The 14,847-nt window shown below is 41.7% G+C and overlaps 1 protein-coding gene across 6 annotated transcripts in view; it reads right to left on the reverse strand.

The window, feature by feature from the left end:
• Positions 1-14,847, reverse strand: part of LOC5574448 (fat-like cadherin-related tumor suppressor homolog) — a 364,780-nt gene that overhangs the window by 33,665 nt on the left and 316,268 nt on the right. For all 6 annotated transcript variants that reach the window (XM_021848929.1, XM_021848928.1, XM_021848927.1 and 3 more), the window contains one exon: positions 11,293-11,529. In XM_021848929.1, the coding sequence (XP_021704621.1) occupies positions 11,293-11,529 (237 nt within the window). The remainder of the gene's footprint in view (positions 1-11,292; positions 11,530-14,847) is intronic.

Consider the following 14,847-nt stretch of genomic DNA (forward strand, 5'->3'; position numbering starts at 1 on the left):
ATGATGAACAACAAGAAGGGAATATGATTTTGACCAAAATAAGTTCATCTGACCGTTGTGCACAACCCAAGAATTTGAAAAAGAAGTCAAAGAAGGCAAGAAAACATGCCAACTGTCAGTGAGCTGTCTCCTCTCTCTCAGATTGAGCCCAGAATGACAAATTCACTTGTTTATACCCTAATCAACATAGATGCAAAAGGTTGTATCTGGATTTATGCTCCTTTTCATTAACCGTTCAGTTGTTGAAAGTTGGGCTTAAATTAGCATTGGGATGGTACACAAATTATGTCACGCCAAATTTCAACTTTTTAGACCCCCTCCCCCCTCCCTTTATCACACTTTTTGTATGAGTCCTCCGAAAATTTTGTAAGGCTTGTCAGGTTTGGCTCGACCCCCTCCCTCCTTGGAGCGTGACATAATTTGTGCATGACCCCACTCTCGTACAATCACATATATGCATGCACCTTGTACCGCAGCTCGCCCAGCGTCATAGGTGCCTATGATGCGCTTAGTGGCTACCACCCAGCTAAGTTGAAGAAATACTAAGCAATATTGCAAACCTACTTCAGGGCCGGTCCATTAGTTACGTAAGACAACCCCCCCTCACCCCATGGTAAGATTTTTTGTATGAAAATTAAAAATAAATTGTATGGCGCGTAAGAAATCTCAGATCCCCCCTCCCCCCATAAACCCTTACGTAATTAATGGACAGCCCCTCAGATAGTTAAAACAAAAACTTTCTCAATTTTAATCATCCACGCAGCGAACTGGACTATCGAAATTCATACATTTTACCTTATGAACATCGAGTGACATCGAGCAACTCTGGGGGTAATATGCACCCCCGGGGCAAAACGAATTTTCAGGGTTTCTATGAATATTTTGGAAAAATTGAGACATTTTCCGCGGATTTTTTCTTCTCTTATCGTATGTTAGGGTTCCTTACTATCAGTCCCTGTTGAAAAAATGTTCAAAATTACTTCGCAAATAGCTTAAAAGAGCACCGTGGGTCGTTTTGCCTCAAGGGTGTATATTATTGGCGGACAATTAACCGACGGAACCAGACTAGGGGAAAACACGGGAAACCCGGATAGGAATAAACTTTGCATGACCGCGTACTCTTATAACGTGTTTGTATAAGAGTACGCGGTCATGCAAAGTGTGAAACGATTTCAGCTCAATTACAACTGTCAAAGTATAGTGTTGTATCTCTCAGAGGTGGATTCACATATACGCCTAGCGTAACATTCAATAAGGACGCAACAATCCTCCTCGCGAATTCAACTCTGTCCCTCCTCGTTCTCAAACGGCTTGCTCAAGATATCCGCAATCATGCTCTCTGATGCACAATACTGTAACTCGATGTCATCAGACGAACAGCAGCTCCTGCGGACCCGCGTGTCTACGTGCTTAGACTTCTTCTTCTGGTGGTCCAACGCGACGAAATCCAGGCAACTCATATTGTCTTCAAACATGATTGTCGATCGTCGTTGAATCTCGTTCAGTTCCGCCAGCAGAAGACTTAACCAAACTGCCTCTTGTGTAGCTTCAGACAGGGCCACATATTCGACCTCCATGGTCGATATGGCCACGCAGTTCTGCTTCCGGCTAACCCAAGTCACTGATGCTCCTCCTAGATTGAAAAGGGACCCAGTACACGACTTATGATCACTGCCATCTCCTGCTCAGTCGGCGTCGGAGTATGCTGTCAAGACTAGATCACAAACTCTCCTCCCTAAGGTCAATCCGAAGTCAACCGTGCCGACTAAGTAGCGTACCGAAGGGCAACTAACTTTCCGGCTCAGGATTTCAACTGCCGCAGTTATATCGGGGTGGCTGTTAACGGACAGGTAATCGATCAACTTGTGGTATACTTCATTGTTCTCCAATTTCGGGCTGTTCTCAGTTACCTTGAAGTAACCTGGGTCCATTGGACACTTCGATCCCTTAGCGTTCTCAAATCCAAACCGTGTCACTACTCTTCTGATGTAAACACTATGCGAAATCACGAAGAAATCATCTTCGTTCTTCCGCATACGAATGCCTAAGAAACTTCTGACATCATTCTTGCAGGGCTTGCTCGACCTCGCCAATATCCTCCTCCTGTGCGCAGACCAGTAGCAAATCGTCTACGTAAATCAGCAAATACATCCAGCCATTCTTCGCATCACGCTTCCGGTACAGGCACGAATCGGAACTACACTGTTCAAATCCAAACTACTTCAAAATATCCGTCAGCGTCTTGTGTCACACTCTTGCGGCTTGCTTTAAGCCGTAAATGCTTTGCTTCAATCTGCCTACTTTATTCTCAGTCCCTGGCACTGCATACCCCGGCGGCTGCCGCATAAATACAAACTCGTCCAGTTTCCCGTACATTCTTCTTCTTCCTGGCATTACGTCCCCACTGGGACAGAGCCTGCTTCTCAGCTTAGTGTTCTTATGAGCACTTCCACAGTTATTAACTGAAAGCTTTCTATGCCAATGACCATTTTTGCATGCGTATATCGTGTGGCAGGTACGAAGATACTCTATGCCGAGAAAATTTCCAACCCGAAAAGATCCTCGACAGGTGGGATTCGAACCCACGACCCTCAGCTTGGTCTTGCTGAATAGCTGCGCGTTAACCGCTACGGCTATCTGGGCCCTTCCCGTACATATACGCCGATTTAATATCCAGGAGTTTCACGAACATCCGTCGATGTCCCGTGACAGTCAGCACCACTCGAAAGGTTGAGCACATCGTAACTGGTGCAAATATTTATTATTGTTATTACTCACTTGCTACCGATAATGTTGCAAACAGGCGGTGGGTCACTAGCATCTCGTACCGTGATGAATAAAAATCAGGACGGGACCAATACCCGGACACTCTGACGAAATTCAATTATTTGAATGTTAAATATCCTTTCAAAATGTAAGAATATTATTCCTACGATTAATGTTAACTACTGTTGACCATTGTAACGTGAATTGACATCAAGTTAGCCTTGTAAAAGAACGGTAAAGACAAAAACAAAAGTCAGTTTCACTCGGACGCGTTTATTTACACAATTAACGAAAAGCGAAAGAATTCTACCCAATGCGCCATCGCAATTCGACAATTAATTACGTATTTTTTACGTGCTAATCAATTGTGATCATGTTCTGTAGTGATGTGTTTGTGAATTTTTCTTGATAAATTCGATAGTTTTGAAGAATTTACTGAAAATACACATAATTTTGTGCTAGAAGAAGACTGTCCGGATACTTATACGTATGGTTTTGAATCCGGACACAGTGCTTTTACATCAAATTTTTCAAGGTTTAACAAAAAAATATTACATATTAATTGTTCGAAAATCTGGAAAAAGTGTTCAAAAGTTATACCATTGTGATTTTGAACAATATAAACTGAAAATAAGTGTTAATTATGTTTGAATACTATGAGGAATAATGCAAACATCACAGTATATTTTGAAGACTTCAAAAACAACGTTTTATGATGTTTCAGAATCATCCAACAGAGAATAAATATTATGTTTACAATTCTATCAACCTTTGTATCGTGATGTGAAGGTATGTTTAATATTTTTTAAGTTTTATGTGAAAACAGCTGTGATTATTTGAATGTCCGGAATTTGATGCATCGATGTCCGGATTTCGATTCATGTGTCCGGATTTGTAGACACGCCATGGTGCAGAATTACCTTCATTTTTACGGTATTTCCATTAAATTCATTGTAAATATTGTAAAAATTATCAAGTTCTAACCTAATAGTTATCGTCTCAAAGTAATACATAATAAAATAACGATTACCAATTTATATACAAGCATTTGAACATGCGTATCGCCTTAGGCGTCCGGGTATTGATGCAGCACGGTACTCAGCATCTATGACTGCTATCCACTCATATTTCTCCGCACAGCTGATCGCTTGCTCGTACGAAGTAGGCTTGTCGTTCATCGTTGCCATGCCAAAGAAATAGTCCTCGAACCTTGTTGGCAATCCTCCTCTCGTGGAGCGACGTGGATGCTCACACTGGAATTCATCTCGCGGAACAGGGACGTGCTCTTCGCCGTAATACAGTTCCCCAACTGATTCATACCCATTTGTGTCTTCTTCTTCTTGCTCAGGTTCAGCCGCAGATTCCGCCTCACGCGGCGTTACGGGAACCGCCGCACAGTGGGACGGAATCAAAAAAAGTGGGACATGTGGGTTTGCGCCAAAACTATCGGTTTTAGCGTTTTGGTGTCTTCTGCAATGTTTCTTCTTTTTAAGAGTACTTTATTATAGAAATAAAAAAAAATCGTTTTCAATTGTATACACTGAGAAAAAAAAATTAACTTTTTTATTTTTTCTCAAAATTGAAAACTACCTAAGGAAGTATTGTAGGTAACGTCATTTGAAGAAACTTTGTCGAAGACGAAAAAATTCTAGCTCTCATACTTACTAAGTTATATGGTAAAAATGATGTTAACCCCCTTAAAAATGATTTTTTTACAATATCTTTTTTATATGATTTTTTTAATTTTTACAATGTTCTACAATGTTGTAGATACTCCAAAAATACACATTTTTGCTGAAGAGACTAAAGCGCTATCTCTTATTTTGAAAGAGCTATGAACTATTTCTTCTTTTTTATACGTCACCTTTAAGGGTTAACAGCTTGTAAAGTTGCAGGTAGTAGCAGTTAATTTTGACGTTATACTGTTCAGTAACTTACACACTTTCAAAACATATATGAACCAGAGCGGGATCCAATGGGATCAATAATGTTTTTTAAGTTTAACGATCTTGATGTTATAACATAATATTGCAGTTTTCAACAATTATGATGGACATATTATGCTTCTGAATAATTTTATATTGCTTTTGAGGTTCATATGTATTGCAAAACAATAGTAAGCAATTGGTTTCAATATTGGAGTACCTTTTTTAACTCATGTTAGAATATTGATTTATTTTCGGAGATGTTTCCTTCATCCAAATTTAGTTCATATTTGTTCAACAAATTCATCGAATTCTAATATTTTCTTCTGCTGGAGTTATAATTAAAGCTCATTTAAATCATTTTCTTCCCAATCTTCATCGTCGGAGGAATTTGACCAATCGTTGTGAGAAACATCTGGTTCTTTCAAACATTCCAATACTTCTTTTCGAAACGGAATACTTTTCCTCTTTGGAATTTTTCGCATGGATGAAATCAGCGGATCCGAAGATACCATGAGGCGGTTGAAAATGTCCTGATTGGTTGCTACACTGTTAAAAAGAAAAGTATGCTTTATTATTTGAGAAGACATAAATATTTGAAAAGTTTACCGTGAGCATTTCCTTGATCGATTTTCGCGAAAACTTTTGATGTCCTTATTTCGACATTCTTGAGGTTCTTCAGATAAAGTTCCGACTGGAACGATGCAATGTCTGACTATTTCAGCGCCATGAATCAGAACACGGTGAACACTGGATGGCATTTTGTACCAGTCGTAATGCTTTACATATAGCTGAGCAGATGTTTCTCACAACGATTGGTCAAATTCCTCCGACGATGAAGATTGGTAAGAAAATGATTTAAATGAGCTTTAATTATAACTCCAGCAGAAGAAAATATTAGAATTCGATGAATTTGTTGAACAAATATGAACTAAATTTGGATGAAGGAAACATCTCCGAAAATAAATCAATATTCTAACATGAGTTAAAAAAGGTACTCCAATATTGAAACCAATTGCTTACTATTGTTTTACAATACATATGAACCTCAAAAGCAATATAAAATTATTCAGAAGCATAATATGTCCATCATAATTGTTGAAAACTGCAATATTATGTTATAACATCAAGATCGTTAAACTTAAAAAACATTATTGATCCCATTGGATCCCGCTCTGGTTCATATATGTTTTGAAAGTGTGTAAGTTACTGAACAGTATAACGTCAAAATTAACTGCTACTACCTGCAACTTTGCAAGCTGTTAACCCTTAAAGGTGACGTATAAAAAAGAAGAAATAGTTCATAGCTCTTTCAAAATAAGAGATAGCGCTTTAGTCTCTTCAGCAAAAATGTGTATTTTTGAAGTTTCTACAACATTGTAGAACATTGTAAAAATTAAAAAAATCATATAAAAAAGATATTGTAAAAAAATCATTTTTAAGGGGGTTAACATCATTTTTACCATATAACTTAGTAAGTATGAGAGCTAGAATTTTTTCGTCTTCGACAAAGTTTCTTCAAATGACGTTACCTACAATACTTCCTTAGGTAGTTTTCAATTTTGAGAAAAAATAAAAAAGTTAATTTTTTTTTCTCAGTGTATACAATTGAAAACGATTTTTTTTTATTTCTATAATAAAGTACTCTTAAAAAGAAGAAACATTGCAGAAGACACCAAAACGCAAAAACCGATAGTTTTGGCGCAAACCCACATGTCCCACTTTTTTTGATTCCGTCCCACTGTGCGCCGTGGTTCCAACTCCACGGTCGATTCGGTAACTTCCAACTTCTGCTCCGTGTCACGTTCCCTGTCTATTCGCCAGTGAGGATCTTCACGTCTCGGCTGATCGTGATCCGTCCTGATGCCGTATCCAACAGTCGATAAGCTTTGCGTTCGTTGGAGTATTCTACAAAGCAACTTACGTGCTTTGGGTTCCATCTTCTTGTGCGTCTCGGCAGGAATGTGCACCCAGGCGTCACAGCCAAAAATCCGGAAGTGCTCGTACGATGGAAGTCTTCCGTACCTTTTTTCATAGGGACTCATTTCGATGGTTCCTGATGGTAATCGATTCTGTAGGTAGGTGGCGCGGTAAATGGCTGGGCATGGCGTACCATTGTACCTCGCGTACCTGCAGGAATAAAATAGAACCTTTTGTGTAGTTTTTAGTCTCTTGCCCAACAACTTCTATCCCTACCTCCTCGTGGTACTGGCCGGGGTACGAGTAACCTTAGGGAAGATCTGGTAACCAACCACGGTGGGAACTTTGGTCGTATGCTGACAGGGAAGGGGGGGTTTGCTTTAGCTTTTGCTTCAGCAAACCTGGAGCGTCTGTACTCCATGTTAGGAGCGGCTTACAACAGCGTATGTTCCCCATGTGAGGGGCGGCTGATCATCGTCCGAGTGCCAGAGAAGGACTCTAAGCTAAACTGCGCACTATGGTCCTCCAAACATTTAGGGGGAATGGTCCTCCAGAAATCAAGGGGGTTGGTGTCAGGCTCTGCAAGCTAGCCGTAAAAAAATCAAGCAACGAATAATCAACGAGAGAATGCGAACCGGGACAATCGGCGAAGACCACAGTGACGTAAAGGGACTAGCGATTGGAAGCTCGGTACGTGGAACTGTAAATCTTTCAACTTCATCGGGAGCACACGCATACTCGCCGACGTGCTGAAGGACCTCGGCATCGTGGCGTTGCAGGAAGTCTGTTGGTAGGGCTGAATGGTGCGAACGTTTACAGGTAACCATACCATCTACCAGAGCTTCGACAACACACACGAGCGGGGAACAGCTTTTATAGTGATGGGTGATATGCAGAGGCGCGTGATCGGGTGGTGGCCGATCAATGAGAGAACGTGCAAGTTGAGCCTCAAAGGCCGGTTCTTCAACTTCAGAATAATAAACGTGCACAGCCCTCACTCCGGAAGCACTGATGATGATAAAGACGCTTTTTACGCGCAGCTCGAACGCGAGTACGACAGCTGCCCAAGTCATGACGTCAAAATCATCATAGGAGATCTAAACGCTCAGGTTGACCAGGAGGAGGAGTTCAAATCGACTATTGGAACGTTCAGCGCCCACCGGCTGACGAACGAAAACATCTTGCGACTAATTGATTTCGCCACCTCCAAGAATATGGCCATTCGTAGCACTTACTTCCAGCACAGCCTTCCGTACCGATACACCTGGAGATCACCACAGCAAACAGAATCACAAATCGACTATGTTCTGATTGATGGACGGCACTTCTCCGACATTATCGACGTCAGGACCTATTGTGGCGCTAACATCGACTCTGACCACTATCTGGCGATGGTTAAACTGTTCCCAAAACTCTCCGTCGTTAACAACGTACGGTACCGACGGCCGCCCCGGTATGATCTAGAGCGGCTTAAGCAACCGGATATCGCAACTGCGTACGCGCAGCACCTTGAGGCTGCATTTCCGGAAGAGGGTGAGCTGGATGAAGCCCCTATTGATGACTGCTGGAGAACAGTGAAGGCAGCCATCAACGATGCAGCTGAGAGCAACATCGGGTACGAGGGACGGAGTCGACGGAACGATTGGTTCGACGAGGAATGTAGCCAGATTCTGGAGGGCAGCGCGGGCGGTCATGCTGCAGCAAGGGAACCTGTAGAACGTGGAGCGTTATAGACGGAAACGGCAACAGCCTCTTTCACGCCTCTTTTGTGAAAAAAACGTCGCCTGGAGGAGACGGAGTGTGAGGAGATGGGACAGCTGTGTCCGTTTCAAGAAACACGCAAGTTCTATTAGAAGCTCAACGCATCCCGCAACGACTTCATGCCGCGAGCCGAGATGTGCAGGGATAATGATGGGAGCATTTTGACGGACGAGCGTGAGGTGATCGAAAGGTGGAAGCAGCACTTCGACGAACACCTGAATGGCGCTGAGAGCACAGGCAATGAAGGTCGGGACAACGGAGGAAATGCCTTCGCCGGTACTGCGGAGGATGGAAACCAACCAGCCCCCACTTTGAGGGTGGTTAAGGATGCCATTCACCAGTTCAAGAACAATGAAGCTGCTGGTAAGGATAGTATCGGAGTTGAACTCATAAAGATGGATACGGAGAGGCTGACCATTTGTCTGCTCCGGCTGATAAGCACAATCTGGGAAACAGAATAGCTACCGGAGGAGTGGATGGAATGGGTGACATGCTCCATCTACAAGAAAGGCGACAAGTTAGATCGTGAGCACTTTCGAGCGATCACCATTCTAAATGCGGCCTACAAAGTATTATCCCAGAACAAATCCTCCAAAAATGTCGTGAATACCAGGTCCCAACGCATCACCTTTTCATCGATTTCAAGGCAGCATACGATAGTATCGACCGCGGAAAATCATGGACGAGAACCGCTTTTCCGGGAAGCTCACGAGACTGATAAGAGCGACGATAGAAAGTATGCAAAATTGTGTGAAGGTTTTAGGCAAACACTTCAGTTCCAACTGAATACAATCCTGGTGAAATCTAAGGATTAAGTGAGCGCAATTCGTTTGCCCAACGGCGACTTTACTTCTTCTAATGCAGAGTTTTAGAATGTTTATTTCATTACACAGCGTAACAAAAATGACATTTTTGCGTGTCTCAAGGATCAAATTATGTGTCTCGAGTAGATTTGGGGTTGCTGAATCTGATGCCATTTTCAGAAATGTTCCAGCACGTCACAATTTTTAGCTATAGGTCGCCAAAGTTGTATAAAACACTAGTTTTATTGATGTTTACATAAAATTTAAAGTATAATTTATCAAATTTTTTTTGTGATCTTATTAACCAAGCATGCTATTTTGCACTTAAACTTTCATTTTGGATTAAATTTCGACATGCCTGCTGTCTCCATACAAAATTCGTCGTTCCTCTTATATGGGAAAATACAATACTTTATCAAACCATCAAAAAATAACTTTTCCGCATCCAAAGTATTATAAACTTTGCCGTTAAGTATTGTTATACACATGAAGTTTAAATTCTGTGGCAAATTAGGCAAATAAATTGCCTTACAAGCTGGAAAACTTGCATGCAAGTTGGCTGAAAAAGTAAATTTTTGCATTTTCAACAGCCAATATCTCAAAAACTAGACGTGCTATGATATTTTTGAAAACGGAAATAGATTCAGCAACTCTGCATCAAGTAAATAGCGGTATTTTGATGCTTGAGACAAAAACGTGTTCCGCAGTGTTACAGTATAGTTGGTATGCTTTGACAGATACGCGTATTTAGACCTCAAATGTAAAGTCGTCTACTAGACTTGACTGGTTTTTGTATGATGTCTAAAGGTAATGATTGGGGAAATGTAGTATTTTGCTAAATATCCTCTTGAAGTTGAACATGGAACTACTTTTGCGCGATTATAGTTGGTCACATCTATCACATGCCGCGTAATCTCTTAAAATAACAAACATGATGTGTGATAACTGGTGCTGATTTCAGACCCTAGATTGCTTGTTTAGCAAAAAATGACAAAGCAACTGTGCACGAAGAACATCTGCAGTGAGATCTACGAGAGACAATATCACGTCCTCAGGAATTGCCGAATGAGCTTTTCTGCACCGTAATGAGAAAGTCTCGCAGCAGTTGGCTCCAATTGGTGTAACTTTTTTTCTCCATTTCCAATGGCCGGAAGCAAAGCTGTAGTCAGCTGACAACGGCACATCCAGAGCAGTGCAAAACAAAGTTGAAATCGTTTCTAATTGCTGATAATGAACATACAACCGAGACCGGTGCCGGTATACTACACATGTGTGTGCATGAATGACCTGTTGTGTGGGTGGTGTCACGGGGTATATAATAAAACGAAGAAAAATCCCCCGAAAGTGGATAAAAACAACCCCTAAGGTTGGATTGCTACCATCGAGGATTATCGGAAGCAGTTAGTGCACTTTTGTATGTGTATCATGCGTGGACACTGGAAACTTTGTGCAATCAAGGACGGTTAGGTTGCATTTCTAGTTGTTCACAACTTCACTTTGCCGAGCTATTGAATGTGGACATGTTGTGTCCTTTAGTAATTAAAATTATTGAACCAAAGGGATGTTCTGGAAGTTGAAAGTTTTCTTTATTTCTCAGTGTGAAATCTCCTCTGATACATTATTTACACTTTCGTAGTTATTAACAGGTAGTTTCCTAGATCGAAGTTACTATTTTCGAAGAGACGGAATAGAAGCTACCTGAGGTGACAATAATATGAGCATAAACTCATATTTGGCACCGACGGCCCTTAGTAAGTTTCTGGATTTTTTTTATAATGATTAATTAGACTGGGGAATATCCAAGTGAATCATTTGTTTCACTTTTGATCTCTTCAAGTGATTCTTGATTATGTAACCACGATATTTCTAATCTTCTATTGATTCGACATAGTAATAACTTTCCTTCATTATGCTGCATTACTGTAATGGAGACTAATGGACCCGGATATCCCTACCTTCAGGGCCGTTGCAAGCATTGTCATCAGTTTGTAGCGCCATCGTATCATGGAGAAGATGATTCGCTCATCAGCGAAAAAAAAAGATGTCCAGCTCATCAGAGACACCATCATACGGGAAGCAACAAAAGGGGTTTACCCTACCTTCTCACCCAGACTTACCGGTATCATTATCCTTGGCCTGCACCTTCAGAATCGCCGTCCCAAACTGAGCCCTCTCGGAAACCGTAATGTTGTAGCTGTCCTGCTCGATCTCCGGCGGACAGTCGTTGACGTCCTGCACCAGCACCGACACCGGGACTTCCGCCGACACACCGGAAACGCTGTCCGTTGCTCTAATTAAAAGTTCATAACTTTGCCGCTGCTCGTAGTCCAGCTCGTCCACCACGTAGATTGCACCTGTGTATAAATGGTCGTCGGTTCACGGGATAATGATGATATTGTTTGTTGGTTGGATGCCCGGGTGGTGTTTTTTTTATTCCATCCGCGGAACCAAGTTCCGTGCCGAACGGTGGTATCGTTTAATGTTCCGGGTCGTCGTCGTCGTTGTTGGTGTTGAAAGGAAAATGGCGGAAAGAAAAAAGAGAAAATATATGAAGGATTAGCAATTTATGATATTATTAAAATTTAAAGTCCACGCCACTGCGCAGAGCGTGATAAATAGTGTGCTGACTTTATGAGCTTTTGACTTTTTTACTTGCAACGGTTTACATAGTGGTGCAATTGGCGTTAGCGACATTGTGAGTAAAATGTTTCATTTGCTAGCAAGCGATCGAACTGGCAAAGTGGAATTTAGTAACACAAGACGACAAACAGCATCATGCAAATTAGTTGTAAATCACGGTACAGTTGAGGAAGTTAATGATGTTTGAACGATTTATGCTTCAAATGTGAATGATTCATTAGCTTACCTCATGGAGCTTACAGTAGAGTGGTCCAGTATTATTAAAATGCACAAAACTAAAGTTACACCTCCCAGATCAAAACTTGATAATACTTATCGGGCTCATCATCAAGGAAGCTGTTCAATGCTTCAACCAAAGAAGTACTAAAGGAGTCCGCATAACGTGTAAAACAACTACGTTTAGAGGTTGGCAGTAGGAATAGGGTAAATCCACTAAAGATAGATGGACCCATTGGCTAACACTAAATGTGTCAGATCAGTATAAAAAACCAAGGGTGGTACTCGTGGTACTGGCGGCTCTTTATTGCTTTATAGCAGAATTTTCTGATTAAATTGCCAACAGCGTACTGCAGTAGCATGTAGCAAATAACTGCTGGCAAACAATTTCTTTCATGCGCATTGATTACCTGTAATTTTGCGAAGAATGATTTTTACTTCTCCGCGTAAAGCCCTAAAACTGGTCCTGGACTTATGTTGGCGGCTTTTCAATTTTACTCCCAGTTGACAGCCGCCCTCCACCCTTGAAAAAAACATGGTGAAGTGAACTTCCACCTGACGCAGTTTCTGTCAGGACATGGTTGCTATAGGCAGTACCTGCATAGATTCTGGCACTCAGAGTCTCCTGCGTGCCCCAATTGCGTTGGTGTGGAGGAAACAGCGTAGCCGGTCGTGTTCCATTGCCGGCGTTTCATGGCTGAGAGATCGCATGTTTGCTATAAGGCTCCCCCAAATCTATGCGACTTTTTACGGCGACAGCGACAAAAAATTGTCGCGATTTCGTTGTTGTGTCGCTGCAAGCACTCTTCTATGAAACCATCTTGACTGACACGACGTGAATCGCTGCGTAATCACGTCGTTGTGGCTTAGACGCGCTCATCAAACAGCGCATGCAGCGAATTATCAGCGAAATCGCGGCGATTGTCTGTCGCTGTCGCCGTAAAAAGTCGCTTAGATCTGGGGGAGCCTATATGCGGAGCGGACACGTCCCCGGACAGAGAATGTGTCCGTATGCCAAGTGTTGGAATGCAGTAACTACGGCTGTCACTCACATTATACTAGAATTGCAGCACCTATGGCGCGCCTACCAAGAGTCAGCTGCAGAGAATTAGCTCCTACCGAAGCTGGTACCCTTCGGCATTGATTAAGTCGGCTAAGAGATGCAGTTTACCAAGGACACTTCTGCTACATGTATTAAGTGCTACATGCACTAGCCCCTCTCCGAAGAAATACCGTAAGATGGTTCCAAGGAAAAGAGGGTCTGAGACTAAGGGTAATGTCTTTGCATTTTGTACACTATTTGAGCAATTTAGCGTGAATTGTTCGAGTACAGTGTATGGGCTGGTTTTAGTGGGTCGTCGGTGGTGTGATCTAGTTCTGATTTCTTGGCTAAGTCGTAGCCATATTACCATGTTGCATTCAATTCACCGAACCATGCTGTGTACTGATATCCTAAATTACATGCCCTGTTGACAATAGCTCTCGCCACAGACTTCCAATACATTATCTAAATCGTGCATGACAGTAATCCACCCAGTCGATAATCATGAGCCCAAATTGAGTTTGAAATGTTATTGTTTTTCCATTATCGATGAATCTCCGCCTAAATTATTCACTGCTCGCGATGCATTTTGTAATTGGTCTGCACTGCCACAACTTCTGGACTCCGGTTCACAAACCCCTCAACATTCACTAATCTACCGGTTGTGCCCGGAGTCCGACTGGTTACAAAATACCGGTGCTCCCAATTTCAGCGGATAATTGTAAAACGTGATTTGCGGTCAATTTTTGGATAACTTTACACTTCGCCTCCACGCACCCTCGTGGCTGTGGCCTGCTGTGTCAAACTCGGAATCGTACCTCCAGCAACCCGTGTATGTGTAGATCCGATACTCAGATTGGGATGTATGTACTACACGGAGAAAACGGAAAACCCATATTTGAGTATTTTTTAACTTACTTTTGAGTTATTTTTCTCTCCCCATTTCATTCGCTCCTTCTATTGTTGTCAGAGAGCGAAGAGCAAAACAACCCAAAAACCGAACCTTGGTGCGTTACCTCAAATTTGAGTAAGTGGCACAGTACTGGAAGTTGAGTTATTTGATCTGCCGGTTGAGTGAAAAGAACTTAGCCAGTATGTATTTATTCGCACGGCTGCAAATGAAAACAACTTCTACCCCGTCAACCCAAAATTAGGTTAACGCACGAACCCCCGGAATTGAGTGGAATGAACTCACTTTTGAGTACTTCATTTTCTCCGTGTAGGGTGCGGATTATTTTCCGAAAGTTCGCCAAGTCATACGTTCGTAAACCAATAGGCTCGTAATAATAGATAAAAATGAAATTTCACATTCAAGTCGCTTGTGTAACCTCCAAATCTTAATATTTTTAGCTCAAACTTTTAAATTTCTCTATTAATACGAGTTGAAAACAATAGAGCTCACAAACTTTTGGTTTTTCGAACTTACGAAAAATGTACCGCACCCTAATATTCAATATTTTTACGCCGGTCTTCGCGAATCTACTTTATTAGTTTTGCCTCAAATTGCAATTACGAATGGTTGTTTAATCAGGGCCGGGGTCGGAGATCACAACGTTAGACATTGTCTGGTCAAAATTTGGACTACAGTTTTTCCTTTACACCTGACTCTATTGAAGATTCTAATGAAAAAAAAAAAAAGTTAAAAAAAATCAAATTATAAAAAGTAGTTTTTTAGGGTTATATTTCGGAAATGGACATAATTACGGATCAAACTCGAGTTTTCATCTATTACACGCTCACTGTTCGATTGATAGTGATAAATATCCCAGCGTCA

This window comes from Aedes aegypti, chromosome 3 (genome assembly GCF_002204515.2).
Source record: "Aedes aegypti strain LVP_AGWG chromosome 3, AaegL5.0 Primary Assembly, whole genome shotgun sequence".
NCBI lineage: Eukaryota > Metazoa > Arthropoda > Insecta > Diptera > Culicidae > Aedes > Aedes aegypti.